The 13,621-nt window shown below is 45.0% G+C and overlaps 1 protein-coding gene across 1 annotated transcript in view; it reads right to left on the bottom strand.

The window, feature by feature from the left end:
- The window catches only part of LOC141073594 (matrix metalloproteinase-9-like), a 77,699-nt gene extending 69,585 nt beyond the window's left edge, over window positions 1–8,114 (bottom strand). The window contains exon 1 of the mRNA XM_073560882.1: window positions 8,056–8,114. Coding sequence (XP_073416983.1) covers window positions 8,056–8,101 — 46 coding nt within the window. The 5' untranslated portion in view covers window positions 8,102–8,114. The remainder of the gene's footprint in view (window positions 1–8,055) is intronic.
- Window positions 8,115–13,621: the final 5,507 nt, after the last annotated feature.

Here is a 13,621-nt window from a genome sequence, read left to right as displayed (position 1 = left end):
GACTCCTCATCCTCCACCTCTTCCAAAACCTCATCCCTTAGTGCTTGCAGTGTTTTTTGAAGCATGCAGATAAGGGGGACAGTCATGCTGACTAGTGCATCATCTGCACTCGCCATCCACGTGGAATCATCGAAGGCACCCAAATCGAGGCAGATGTCCTTCATAGAGGCCCACTCAGTGGTGCTGAAGTGTGACCGGCGCACATTGCGACTTGTTTGCGCCTGATGCAGCTGGTACTCCATGACTGCTGCCTGCTGCTCACACAACCGCTCCAACATATGTAACGTTGAATTCCACGTGGTGGGTAGGTCACATATGATGCGATGTTCCGGAAGGCGTAATCGGCGCTGCAGAGCAGCAAGGCGCGATCTTGCCGTGCTGGAACGCCTCAAGTGAGCGCACTCTATGCGGACCTTGTGCAGCAGTGCATCAAGATCCGGATAGTCCCTCAGAAAGCTCTGCACGACCAAGTTGAGCACATGTGCCAGACATGGGATGTGAGTGAGGTTGCCAAGGCCAAGAGCTGCCACCAGATTTCGGCCATTGTCACACACTACCAAGCCCAACTGGAGATTCGCTGGCAGAAACCACACGTCGGTCTCCTGCTTTATGGCATTCCAGAGCTCCTGCGCTGTGTGACTTTGATTCCCCAATGAAATTCATTTCAGTATGGCCTGTTGACATTTGGCCACGGCTGTGCTCATAGCGGTCGTAACAGGCTCCTGCTGCACTGTTTCAGAGGAACTGGAGTAGGAGGAGGAGTCAATGTGTATAGACTGGATTCCTGCAATCCGTGGAGTTGGCAGAACACGTAGAGCGCCACTCTCCAGATCTGTACCTGGCTCCACAACATTGACCCAATGGGCAGTGAGGGAAAGGTATCGTCCCTGTCCATGGTTACTGGTCCACGCATCGGTGGTCAGGTGGACCTTGCTACTGACGGCGTTTAGTAGCGCATGTTTTATGTTTGCCTCCACATGTTTCTGCAGGGCAGGGACAGCTCGCCTGCTGAAATAAAAGCGGCTGGGCACAGTGTATTGTGGGACTGCCAATGCCATGAAGTCCCGGAAGGTGTCAGTCTCCATCAGCCTGAATGACAGCATTTCAAGGGCCAGTAGTTTGGCAATGCCAGCATTCAGAGCCTGTGCTCGGGGATGGTTTACCGAGTATGGCTGCCTTTTCTCCCATGCCTGTGCTACCGATGGCTGCCGAGTGGCCTGGGAGTGTGAGGATGACTGGGAACGTGGTGCTGTGGGTGGAATGTCACAGGGTCTCTGGACAACAGTGCCAGAGGCTCTACCTTGGAGATCCTGTGAGGAAGCCGAACCAGCTGTGTGTGAGCTGGAGGAAGAGGCCCCAACACGAGCTGAAGAGGTGGTAGGTGGTGCTGTACGTTGGCCTACGTCTTCAGTGTGTCTGTGTAACTCCAGCTCGTGCTTGGTCCGCACATGTTTCCACATATTAGTGGTATTGAGGTTGCTGACATTTTTCCCTCTTTTGACTCTCTGATGACACAGCTTGCATTTGACAAAGCAAATGTCATCTGCAACTGTGTCAAAAAAGGACCACGCACTGCAAGTCTTGGGAGCGCCCTTTTTGCCTTTTGAAAGTGGAATGCTCCTAACGGGTGCCGAAGTGGAGGCTACAGGCAACCAAGTCTGCCCCCTCCCTCTCCCTCCAGTTTTGGCCGTTCGGGGAATCTCTTCCTCAGAGCTGCTCCCACCACCTTCCTGTTCCTCACGCCATGATGGGTCAAGGACCTCATCATCTACACTCCCCTCTTCAAACACCTGCTTCTCCTGGGTTGCCTCGCCAGCACCGTACTCACCAGAAAGTGGTAACTGAGTCTCGTCATCATCTGATGCGTACTGAGGTGTGCTGACCATAGGCACTGGCCCACGCGCCTCTTCAGATTCAGAGGGACAAAGAAGTTGCGCATCGCTGCATACTCCCTCTTCTTCACATTCTGGAATGCTGCTTGGCTGGCCCCCTCTTTCCAAACCAACAGATTCCGAGAACAGAAGTAGAGACTGTGATGGCTCCTGTCCATGGGTCTCTGACTGCCTGGGCACTTTGGCAGGTGGTGAAGAGACAGATGGTTGCTCTTCGGTGCTCTGGCCCTGAGAGGATGTGGAAGTAATTGAAGTCGATGCGTTAGCTGCCATCCATCCGACAACGGCTTCAATTTGTTCCTCCCGCAGCAGTGGGGTACGGTGAGGTCCTACAAAGCTGCGCATAAAGGACTGTTGCCTGCTAAAACTGGGGGATGCTGACTCACTGGTGCCAACAGCAGGCACAGAATCCCCACGTCCTCTCCCTGCAGAATCCCCACGTCCTCTCCCTGCAGAATCCCCATGTCCTCTCCCTGCTGAAACTCCACGGCCACGGCCACGTGCCTTACTCCCTGCCTTCTTCATCTTGCTAGACTGAGAAAGATCGGCAGAAAAGTACAAAGGGGGGCCTTAGTGTGCTTATTCCTGAACAGCTGGTTACAGGCATAAGAAACACTAATTTTATGAAGTGTGTGTGTTGACTACACTTTAATGGGAGCTAATGTGGCCTACACAACTTTCAAATGTAGTGTTTGGTGAACTTTGTTGTTTTTTTGGGGGGGAAAAAAAAACTAAAAGGATGTGACCAAAGATTTGAAAGTCAGAGTATCACCAACTTTCTGGAGCTATTCCAATGCAGGCAGGTAACCTACAATGCAAAAGATGAGGCTCCAAAAAAATTGGGTAATACTAATCTGGCTGCAGCTGAAGGGCACAAGCCAGAAAAAAGGCTCCTCTATCTACTCCTATATAGTGTTTGCAACCAACCAATGTAGATGGATATGGATGGATGCACACTAATAGGAGAAGAAAAAATGAGCTGCAATTAAAGAAATATATGTGTGAGGCAGTGACGCACGCTGAGCAGCCTACAACCAGACGTAGCTGCAGGGCACACTACTCAGCGTGAGCTGCACTCACACACAGAGACCTCTCAGACAGCCGTGAACAGTGCAGCTAAGTGGGCACTAGCACTGACAGGCTGCAGAAAGGCTCCGCTGTCTACTACTAGTGTTTGCAACCAACGTATATGGATACGGATGGAAGCACACTAGATAGAATTTTTTTAAAATAAGCAGCTCAAAAAGAAAAATATGTATGAGGCAGCAGTGAGGCACGCTGGGCGGTCTACAACCAGACGTGGCTGCAGGACCCACTCCACAGCGTGAGCTGCACTCACACAGCCCTTGCAGACAGCTGTGAACACTGCTGCTAGGGAAAAGCAAGCTACAGTGGTGGTTTATGTAGCCTGGGTAAAGCACAATATTGTTTCGAGAATCGCTATTTCTAACTGTCCCTCACAGTCTTCAACAGCAGCCTGAATTCACAGCAGAGTGACCAGAAATGGCGGCGGCAGTGGCTTTTATAGTGCATCATGACATCATTTCAGCAGCCAATCACAGCCATGCCAATAGTTAACATGCCTACATGCCTAACAGGATGTGCCCACACTTCTGAGGAATCCCATTGGCTGAATCAAAGCGAGCGGGCTGATAGCATTATGGGAACTTCCGATTCCGGTATCCGATATGAAAAAATTATCGGAAGTCAGTATCGGAATTCCGATACAGCAAATATCGGCCGATACCCGATACTTGCGGTATCGGAAAGCTCAACACTAGTGAGGACACAGAAGTCTTGCCTGTTAGCAGTCTGGCACGCATGGCTGAGTTTATGTTACGCTGCCTTTCTCATGACTCTCGCTTTCTCAAAATGTTGGGTGACAGTCATTACTGGTTGGTGACACTTCTAGACCCACGCTACAAGGATAACTTTCTATCTCTTATTCCCAAGGCAGACAGGTCTACTAAAATGGGGCAGTATCTGAAAGCCCTTGTGGCGGAATTACTAAAAATAATTCCCATCTGAAAACGCTGGCGGCAAAGGTCACAGTTCGTTTGACAACCAAGGAGTACAGGTGAGAGAGACACAACGCCAATCCAGTAGAGGCAAGGGAACACTGTCAAAGTTCTGGGAGAGTTTTCTCAGACCCTCGCATTGCACAGACCCTGAGGCACGGGGTACTCTCACAATGAGTGCAAAGTTTGGGAAGATGCGGAGGGAGTACCTTGATGACCATATCAATGTCCTCCGTGATTCTTCTGTGCCTTATAATTATTGAGTATCCATGCTGGACACGTAGCATGAACTGACTCACTAAGCCTTGGAGGTCCTGGCCTGCCCTGCCACTAGCGTTTTGTCAGAGAGGGTTTTTAGTGCTGCTGGTGGAATCATAACTTTTAAGTGCATCTGCCTGTCTGCTGAAAATGCTGACAGGCTGACTCTTATAAAAATGAACAAGGGCTGGATTGAGCCAGACTTCTCAACACCACCAAATGATAGCAGCGTAACATAAACTCAAATCAAGTGTCTTTTTTTGGGGGTCTATTCCCGTGCACCTCTTCACACCCACACATGGGTATACGCTTCCTGATTTTGGCTATTTGCTGTTGTCCTTCTCCTTCTCCTCACCCTCATCCTCCACCACCATATCATCAGGGTGACCGTGGTCTGTGATGCAGCACCCACATAATTTTTTGAAAGGGTGTTTATGATGCCCTTGAACAAAAATTTGTTCTACAGTATGTTCATGTATAACCCCCAGGTGTAAATGTTTGTCAGTCCATACACTTAATACATGGGCATTACATGTATAGGAGACCCGCTCTTTTGCGGTGGGAAATTTTTTTAATGAGGCCCTCATTCAAGTCTCTACAAAGGGGCATTGGAGTGCCTCCAAATTTTTGGCAGCCCTTGCATTCACTGCATAGGCAAACACTATGGGAGACCCACTTCCTAATAATGGGAACATTTTTTCATGAGGCCCTCCTCTACATCTCTTCAAAGGGGCTTTGAAGTGCCTCCAAATTTTTGCATCCCTTGTATTCACTGCATAGGCAAATTATTTTCAGGAGGCCCTCCTGTGCGTCTCTTAAAAGGGGTATTGGGGTGCATCCAAATTTTGGGCAGCCCTCCCACTCACTGCATACACAATAACAGTATAGGAGACCCACTGTATAATAATGGTAACAACAAAGCATAGCCAGCTGATGGCTCTCTAAGAATAGTGAGGGACGACTGCTTGCCCTTTAATAGTAAAGGCCGCCTGATGGCCCTATAAAAATAGGCTTTGTGACTTTCAGAGTCCCTCCTTCATAAATGAAACAGGATGTGTCTGATGATGTATCACACACCACATGGTAGATAAGGTTGTAAAATTTTAAAATGACACTTCCTAGTGAATGCATTTGTCTTGCTTGAAATCAATGTTAAAGTTCAAAAATGCTACGTGTGAACATAGCCCAAGGTGTGGAGGAGCATTTTTGTTTTTGGTTATTTATTTTGCCTTATATACAGTTGTGGCCAAAAGTATTGACACCCCTGCAATTCTGTCAGATAATACTCAGTTTCTTCCTGAAAATGATTGCAAACACAAATTCTTTGTTATTATTATCTTCATTTAATTTGTCTTAAATGAAAAAACGCAAAAAGAATTGTCCTAAAGCCAAATTGGATATAATTCCACACCAAACATAAAAAAGTGGGTGGACAAAAGTATTGGCACTGTTCGAAAAATCACGTGATGCTTCTCTAATTTGTGTAATTAACAGCACCCGTAACTTACCTGTGGCACCTAACAGGTGTTGGCAATAACTAAATCACACTTGCAGCCAGCTGTCATGGATTAAAATTGACTCAACCTCTGTCCTGTGTCCTTGTGTGTACCACATTGAGCATGGAGAAAAGAAAGAAGACCAAAGAACTGTCTGAGGACTTGGGAACCAAATTGTGAGGAAGCATGAGCAATCTCAAGGCTACAAGTCCATCTCCAAAGACCTGAATGTTCCTGTGTCTACCGTGCGCAGTGTCATCAAGAAGATTAAAGCCCATGGCACTGTGGCTAACCTCCCTAGATGTGGATGGAAAAGAAAAATTGACAAGAGAGTTCAACGCAAGATTGTGCGGATGTTGGATAAAGAACCTCGACTAGCATCCAAACAAGTTCAAGCTGCCCTGCAGTCCGAGGGTACAACAGTGTCAACCCGTACTATACGTCGGCATCTGAATGAAAAGGGACTGTATGGTAGGAGACCCAGGAAGACCCAACTTCTTACCCCGAAAAATAAAAAAGGCAGGCTGGAGTTTGCCAAAACTTACCTGAAAAAGCCTAAAACGTTTTGGAAGAATGTTCTCTGGTCAGATGAGACAAAAGTAGAGCTTTTTGGGCAAAGGCATCAACATAGAGTTTACAAGAGAAAAAAAAGAGGCATTCAAAGAAAAAGAACACGGTCCCTACAGTCAAACATGTCGGAGGTTCCCTGATGTTTTGGGATTGCTTTGCTGCCTCTGGCACTGGACTGCTTGACCGTGTGCATGGCTTTATGAAGTCTGAAGACTACCAACAAATTTTGCAGCATAATGTAGGGCCCAGTGTGAGAAAGCTGGATCTCCCTCAGAGGTCATGGGTCTTCCAGTAGGACAATTATCCAAAACACACTTCAAAAAGCACTAGAAAATGGTTTTAGAGAAAGCACTGGAGACTTCTAAGGTGGCCAGCAATGAGTCCAGACCTGAATCCCATAGAACACCTGTGGAGAGAACTAAAAATGGCAGTTTGGAGAAGGCACACTTCAAATATCAGGGACCTGGAGCAGTTTGCCAAAGAAGAATGGTCTAAAATTCCAGCAGAGCGTTGTAAGAAACTCATTGATGGTTACCGGAAGCGGTTGGTCGCAGTTATTTTGGCTAAAGGTTGTGCAACCAAGTATTAGGCTGAGGGTGCCAATACTTTTGTCTGGCCCATTTTTGGAGTTTTGTGTGAAATGATCAATGTTTTGCTTTTTGCTTCATTCTCTTTTGTGTTTTTTCATTTAAGATAAATTAAATAAAGATAATAATACCAAAGAATTTGTGTTTGCACTCATTTTCAGGAAGAAACTGAGTATTATTTGACAGAATTGCAGGGGTGTCAATACTTTTGGCCACAACTGTACAAGTCATTACCTTGGAAAGGATGTTCTTTAACATATTTCCCAGGAAAATCCACATTGGTTTCGTTTTTGTATGTTTTATTGTGAGTCTGGAAAAGTGGTGTAAGGCTCTGACAACATTGCTCACAGTAGTGACCAGAGAGTCAGAAATGCTTCCAGGAGTCTTACCCATGCTGTTCCCATGTCAATTGAACACTGTTCTCATAGTTTTTCGCAATTTCTAGTCCCTCTGCAGACCGCGGGGGGGGGGCAGAAAATGCCCGAGTTTCCCATAGAATTGCATTGGGCTCGTTGCTCGGGTCGAGTACTCAAGCATTCCAATTTGCTCGACCTGAGCAACGAGCACCCAAGCATTTTAGTGCACGCCCATCACTAGTTATGAACTCAATTTGGCTAATTAAAGTCAAAAGCTCTGTCTGAGGCATAGCTGTGGATTTAGACGAAAGCCCCCCTAGAATGGAAAACTGGTCTAGATTGTATTATTTGTATTAGAAGATTTTTCATATGGATCAGCCTTTTTCCATCTCACCTATTATACATGTTTGCAATCAGCATAACTGCCCCCATTAACATATATGTATCCTAAATTGACACAAGAACAATTTATAACATATCCAAAAATAAGATAAGTTTCAAACAGCCATTTCACCATTACTCTAGAAATGTTACATTTGCTAGAATGCAAGGGCAAAATCAAAAGAAAATAACAATATACTTTGATTTCCCATTCCGTTCAAGTATTTGTATGTGATATCATTATACAGCACAACCTTTCTGCTGATGACAATAAACCTAAAAGAATGATGAACAGATGTGAGTTGAAGCACTCTACTTACAAATGAAAACCACCCATCAAGAAGCTTTGGCATTTTTTTTATGAAAACAAAACCTAGATTATGTTTAAGTGATGACTAGTCCCATCTATCGGAATGTAAAATTAACCTCATATAGAACAACATGCATTTTTACCTCAAACCCTGAAACATTATGACAGAAAAGACCCCAAAACTTACTGATCACTGAAAGCAAGGTGCTCCTTATAAACTTCATGTTTAACATTGGAAGAGTCCTTCTTGATTTCAACAGACACATAGTATCTCATAGTATTTAGGAGCCAGGAAAAAGTCACTTGTCATCCACCAACCAATGCCATCCATACTTAGCGACAATTCTCTTATCAGAGACAAGCAGAAGGAACTAACATTACCCCAAGTAGGATACTGAGGTTTTCTACATAAAAACCCACTTCTTGTAATTCTGTGAGCTCTTTTCAAAGTAATGTTTGACAGCTATGCCTGAGAAGATAATAAAAGGGTAACCTGGGACGTCTAATTTGTTGGTCTTTTTTGAAAAGTACAAACTGTTCAGCTGCTTGAATAAGCTATAGCTTCCTGTCTTCTTGTGCTTCCTTTTACTGCAATTTCCCCATATTAAAGTAATTGGAACTAAACTGCAATGCCTGAAATAGTTTTACAGAAGGACTGTCCAAACTAAATACAGGCGCTCTGTGTATCATGGTGTGATCAAACGCCTTCCCACCTGCTTTTCCATCTATCTCCGTCATTCTCTGATTCTATGAAGTCATAGCTGTCAATCAAAGAAAATATGAGGGTGAAGATGTAAAGAAAGCAAGGAGGTGGGAAGGTTCACATCCCCCGTTAGTGCCAGAACCAATTTTTACATCTGACCAGTGTCATTTTATGTGTTAAGAACTCTGCAACGCTAGTATATATCTGTATTGCCAACTGTTTAGCAATAAGGTTCGGATACGGCTTTAAAGAAGGCACCACTTGGATATGACACAATTTTATAATACAATGATTAATTTAAATGATAAAACACCAAATTAATGGAATGGCAGATATAATATTACCCTGTTTTGTTAAATAATTTCATGTGAATCATACAATTATTATGAATTATAGTACATAGAGATATAAGCATCCATACTATACATTACCAAGCATTGTAACATCACTTCTCCACTGGAGGGACCACAGTGTCAGCGAGAAGGAAATACTCTGGTCTTGTCATCACAGAAACTGTGCACCCACGATACCTTCTGGAAAATGTCCCGCCCTCACTGACACAGGGTCCACTGTTATGATTGAGTCACCGTAGGAGGCAAAAACAGAAATGCTAGCTAAGTCCAGAAAACCAGAGAAGTTGGCAGCTATCGGATTGCAGACCCCTGAACCTATCAACACAACTAGCAGTAGCCGTGGGGGGTTCCTACGATGCCCTAGACCCCTTGATCACAGCCGGAGAATTAAATAGGCCTAAAGAAAGAAAGGGGAAATCTAAACTGCCCCAGAGCAGACCCCAAAGCAATAGGCAGCCCCCAACATATAATGACGGTGAAGCAAGATGAAAATACTAACACAGACAGAAAGATAGACTGAGCAAAGACGGGGCCCAAGCTAACTTAGATAGAAAAGGACAGGAAGGCTGCTGTCTGCAATCCGTGAAAAACCCTATGAAAATAAGAGCCAACAAACTGACAGTGAAAAAGGCCCTGAAGACGCTAGGCTTCAAAAAAGCTATGTCAGTACTCAGGAATATTCTGAAGACAGAGCTACAGGCAAAAGGAGATTCAGCTCACCCCAGAAGGGAATGGCAGAATACAGAAAAGCAAGGAAAACAAAAAACAAAACAAAAAAGCTAACAGGCAAAACAGAAAACTTAGCTTTAGAGGAGCAGGAATCAGATTGGTGTCCTAGAAGTCCACAGAGAAATCACCCGCAGGGCAGAAGGGCATTGGCAGCCTAATATCCAGTCCGTGACTCCACTCAGCCAGTCATCCTAATTAGACTCAGGTGCCTGATAATCAGGCTCATTACCTTCCTTTACCAGAATAGGGAGTTCACCAGACCTCAGTGACGAAGGGGAAAATGAACTCACAACAGTACCTCCCCCTTGAGGAGGGGTCACCGAAACCTCAACCACGCCACCAGGGCGATCAGGGTGAGCCCGATGAAATGCACGCACCAATCTTTTGGCATGAATATCAGAGGCAGAGAGATCCAGGAATTATCCTCCTGACCATAACCCTTCCACTTAACCAAATACTGGAGTCTCCGTCTAGCCAGACGGGAATCCAGTATTTTCTCTACCTCATATTCCATGTTACCTTCAACCAATACAGGGTCAGGAGGTGCCACCCCAGGAACAACTGGTTCAACAAACCTCTTCAAGAAGGACTTATGGAACACATTATGGATTTTAAATGTGACAGGAAGAGCCAAACGAAAAGAGACCGGATTAATAATCTCCAAAATCTTGTATGGTCCAATAAATCTAGGCTTAAACTTAGGAGAAGCCACCTTCATAGCAATATTTTTTGATGATAACCACACCATATCACCAATCTTAAACTGGGGACCAATGGTCCTATGTCGATTGGAAAACCGCTGGGCCTTTTCCTGGGAGAGAGATAACTTATCCACCACTTGGTCCCAGATCTGGTGCATTCTCTCCAGCACAGTGTCAACACCTGGGCAGGCAGAAGGCTCCACCTGCCCTGAAGAAAATCGAGGATGAAACCCAAAGTTACAAAAAAAAGGTGACATCAACGTGGCAGAACTAGCTCTATTATTTAAAGCAAATTCGGCCAAGGGCAAAAATGAAACCCAATCATCCTGATCAGCGGAAATAAAACATCTCAAATACGACTCCGAGGTCTGGTTTGTTCTCTCTGTCTGCCCATTGGTCTGAGGGTGAAAAGCAGAGGAGAAGGACAACTGAATTCCCAGCTTGGAACAGAAGGTCCTCCAAAATCTAGACACAAACTGAACTCCTCTGTCAGATACAATGTTCTCAGGAATCCCGTGTAAGCGAACCACCTGTTGCAAAAACAGGGGCACCAACTCAGAGGAAGATGGCAACTTAGGGAGTGGTACAAGATGAACCATCTTAGAGAACCTATCACAAATCACCCAAATAACAGTCATTCTTTGAGAAACTGGCATATCAGAGATGAAATCCATTGAAATATGGGTCCATGGCCTCCTGGGGACCGGCAAAGGCATCAACAACCCACTAGAGCGAGAACAAGATTTAGACCGGGAGCAAGTCCCACAGGACTGCACAAAATTCCTGACATCATGAGACAAGGTGGGCCACCAAAAAGAGTGACCCACCAGATCTCTAATACCAAAAATACCTGGATGACCAGCCAATGCAGAGCAATGAACTTCAGACATCACTCTCTTCTTCCACTGGTCAGGAACATACAACTTTCCACTGGGACAACGCTCAGGTTTGTCCTCCTGGAACTCTTGCAGAGCAAGTCTCAAATAGGGCGAGATGGCAGAAAGAACTACCCCTTCGCCTAAGATGGTAGCAGGCTTGGTCACCACAGGAGAATCAGCAAAGAAACTCCTAGACAGGGCGTCTGCCTTGACATTCTTAGTTCCAGGAAGAAAAGAGACCACAAAATCAAAACGTGTAAAAAACAAGGCCCACCTAGCCTGTCTAGGGTTCAAGCGTTTAGCCGACTCTAGGTAAATCAAATTCTTGTAGTCAGTGAGGACCACAACTTGATGTTTAGCTCCCTCCAACCAATGTCTCCACTCCTCAAATGCCCATTTCATGGCCAACAGTTCCCGATTCCCCACATCATAGTTATGTTCAGATGGAGAGAACTTTCGGGAAAAGAAAGCACAGGGATTCATTTTAGATGTTACAGGATCCTTTTGGGACAAAACAGCTCCTGCACCAATCTCAGAAGCATCCACCTCTACCTGGAACGGGAGTGAGACATCAGGTTGCCGCAAAACTGGGGCGGAGGTAAATCTTCGCTTCAGCTTCTGATAGGAAGCAACAGCCTCAGGAGACCAATTCAACACATCAGCACCCTTCTTAGTCAGATCAGTCAATGGCTTGGCAATACTAGAAAATTTTGCTATAAATTTCCGATAAAAATTAGCAAAACCCAAAAACTTCTGGAGGGCCTTCAAAGAAGTGGGCTGAACCCAATCATAAATGGCCTGTACCTTGGCCGGGTCCATTTCAATAGTTGACGGAGACAAAATAAATCCCAAAAATGAAATCCTCTGTACTCCAAAAAGGCATTTCGATCCTTTGACATACAGGGAATTCTCCCTCAAGATCCGGAACACAGTCCGAATATGTTCCACATGAGAATCCCAATCCTTGGAGAAGATCAAAATATCATCCAGATAGATAATCAAAAATTTATCGACAAAGTCTCGGAAAATATCGTTCCTGAAGCACTGGAAGACAGAATGGGCATTAGTGAGCCCAAAAGGCATCACCAGGTACTCAAAATGTCCCTCCGGAGTATTAAACGCCATCTTCCATTCATCCCCCTGCTTAATGCGGATAAGATTATACGCCCCCCTGAGGTCAAGCTTGGTAAACCAGCAAGCACCTCTAACTCTAGAGAATAGATCCGAAATCAGGGGTAACGGATACTGATATTTAATAGTAATTTTATTGAGGGCATGATAATCAATACAAGGCCTTAAAGAACCATCCTTTTTGGCCACACAAAAAAAAACCAGCACCTAAGGGTGAAGAGGATGGTCTAATATGACCCTTCTCCAACGCCTCCTTAATATAGGACCGCATAGCCTCGTGCTTGGGTACAGATAAATTGAAGAGCCGACCCTTGGGAAATTTACACCCCGGGCTTAGTTCAATTGCACAGTCATAACTCCTATGAGGAGGCAAGGACGCAGACTCATTCTCACTAAATACATCATAAAAGTCCGCCAAATAATCAGGAACATCATGCGACTGAGGAGAGGTGGAAAAAACCGGAGCCTCACTAAAGGCACACCGATAACCCCAACTCACCACAGACACAGATTTCCAATCCAAAACTGGATTATGAATTTGCAACCAGGGAAACCCCAGAACAACGGCATCATGCAGAAATAAGCATCCATACTATACATTACCAAGTATTGTAACATCACTTCTCCACTGGAGGGACCACAGTGTCAGCAAGAAGGAAATACTCTGGTCTTGTCATCACAGAAACTGTGCACCCACGATACCCTCTGGAAAATGTCCCTCCCTCACTGACACAGGGTCCACCTTTTTATACACAACTTCCACATCCTCCCCTATTACATAAGTGCAGTTATGTTTAGGCTGCATCATCAGAATCTTGAAATTGCACAGTACGTTGTTGTCTTGATAGCATCACAAGACTTCAAGGTCTGTTTGTTATAGACTACTACAATCTTAGTTTGTTTGCACCAACCAGAGATTCGTTTGCGATTATCATGTCTCTTAACAATAGCATAATGCATCAGGGTTGTTTTGCTACTGATTATAACCCAAGGTCTGTTTGCCTCTAACAATCAATGTTGCCTGTCCAGGTCCAACATATGTTGCTTGTTACAAAGTTAACTCTTCATGCTCATAGCATAACGCTCTAAGATGGTAGCATATGGACAGCATGACTTCCATAATCACCTATTCTGAAAACTGGATACCTATCGTAACCCAGGCACACATGCATACTTGTCTCATTTGTATCACAATCGGTCCTTGATTGATGTCATGCATGACCATTGCTACAAGAGACCATCCAAACATTTTGGTCTA

This window comes from Dendrobates tinctorius, unplaced genomic scaffold, assembly GCF_039654945.1.
Source record: "Dendrobates tinctorius isolate UK_male_01 unplaced genomic scaffold, ASM3965494v1 ptg000308l, whole genome shotgun sequence".
Taxonomy (NCBI): Eukaryota; Metazoa; Chordata; class Amphibia; order Anura; family Dendrobatidae; genus Dendrobates; species Dendrobates tinctorius.
The sequence above is the reverse complement of the archived record's forward strand: the minus strand, read 5'-3'. Positions and strand labels throughout refer to the sequence as shown.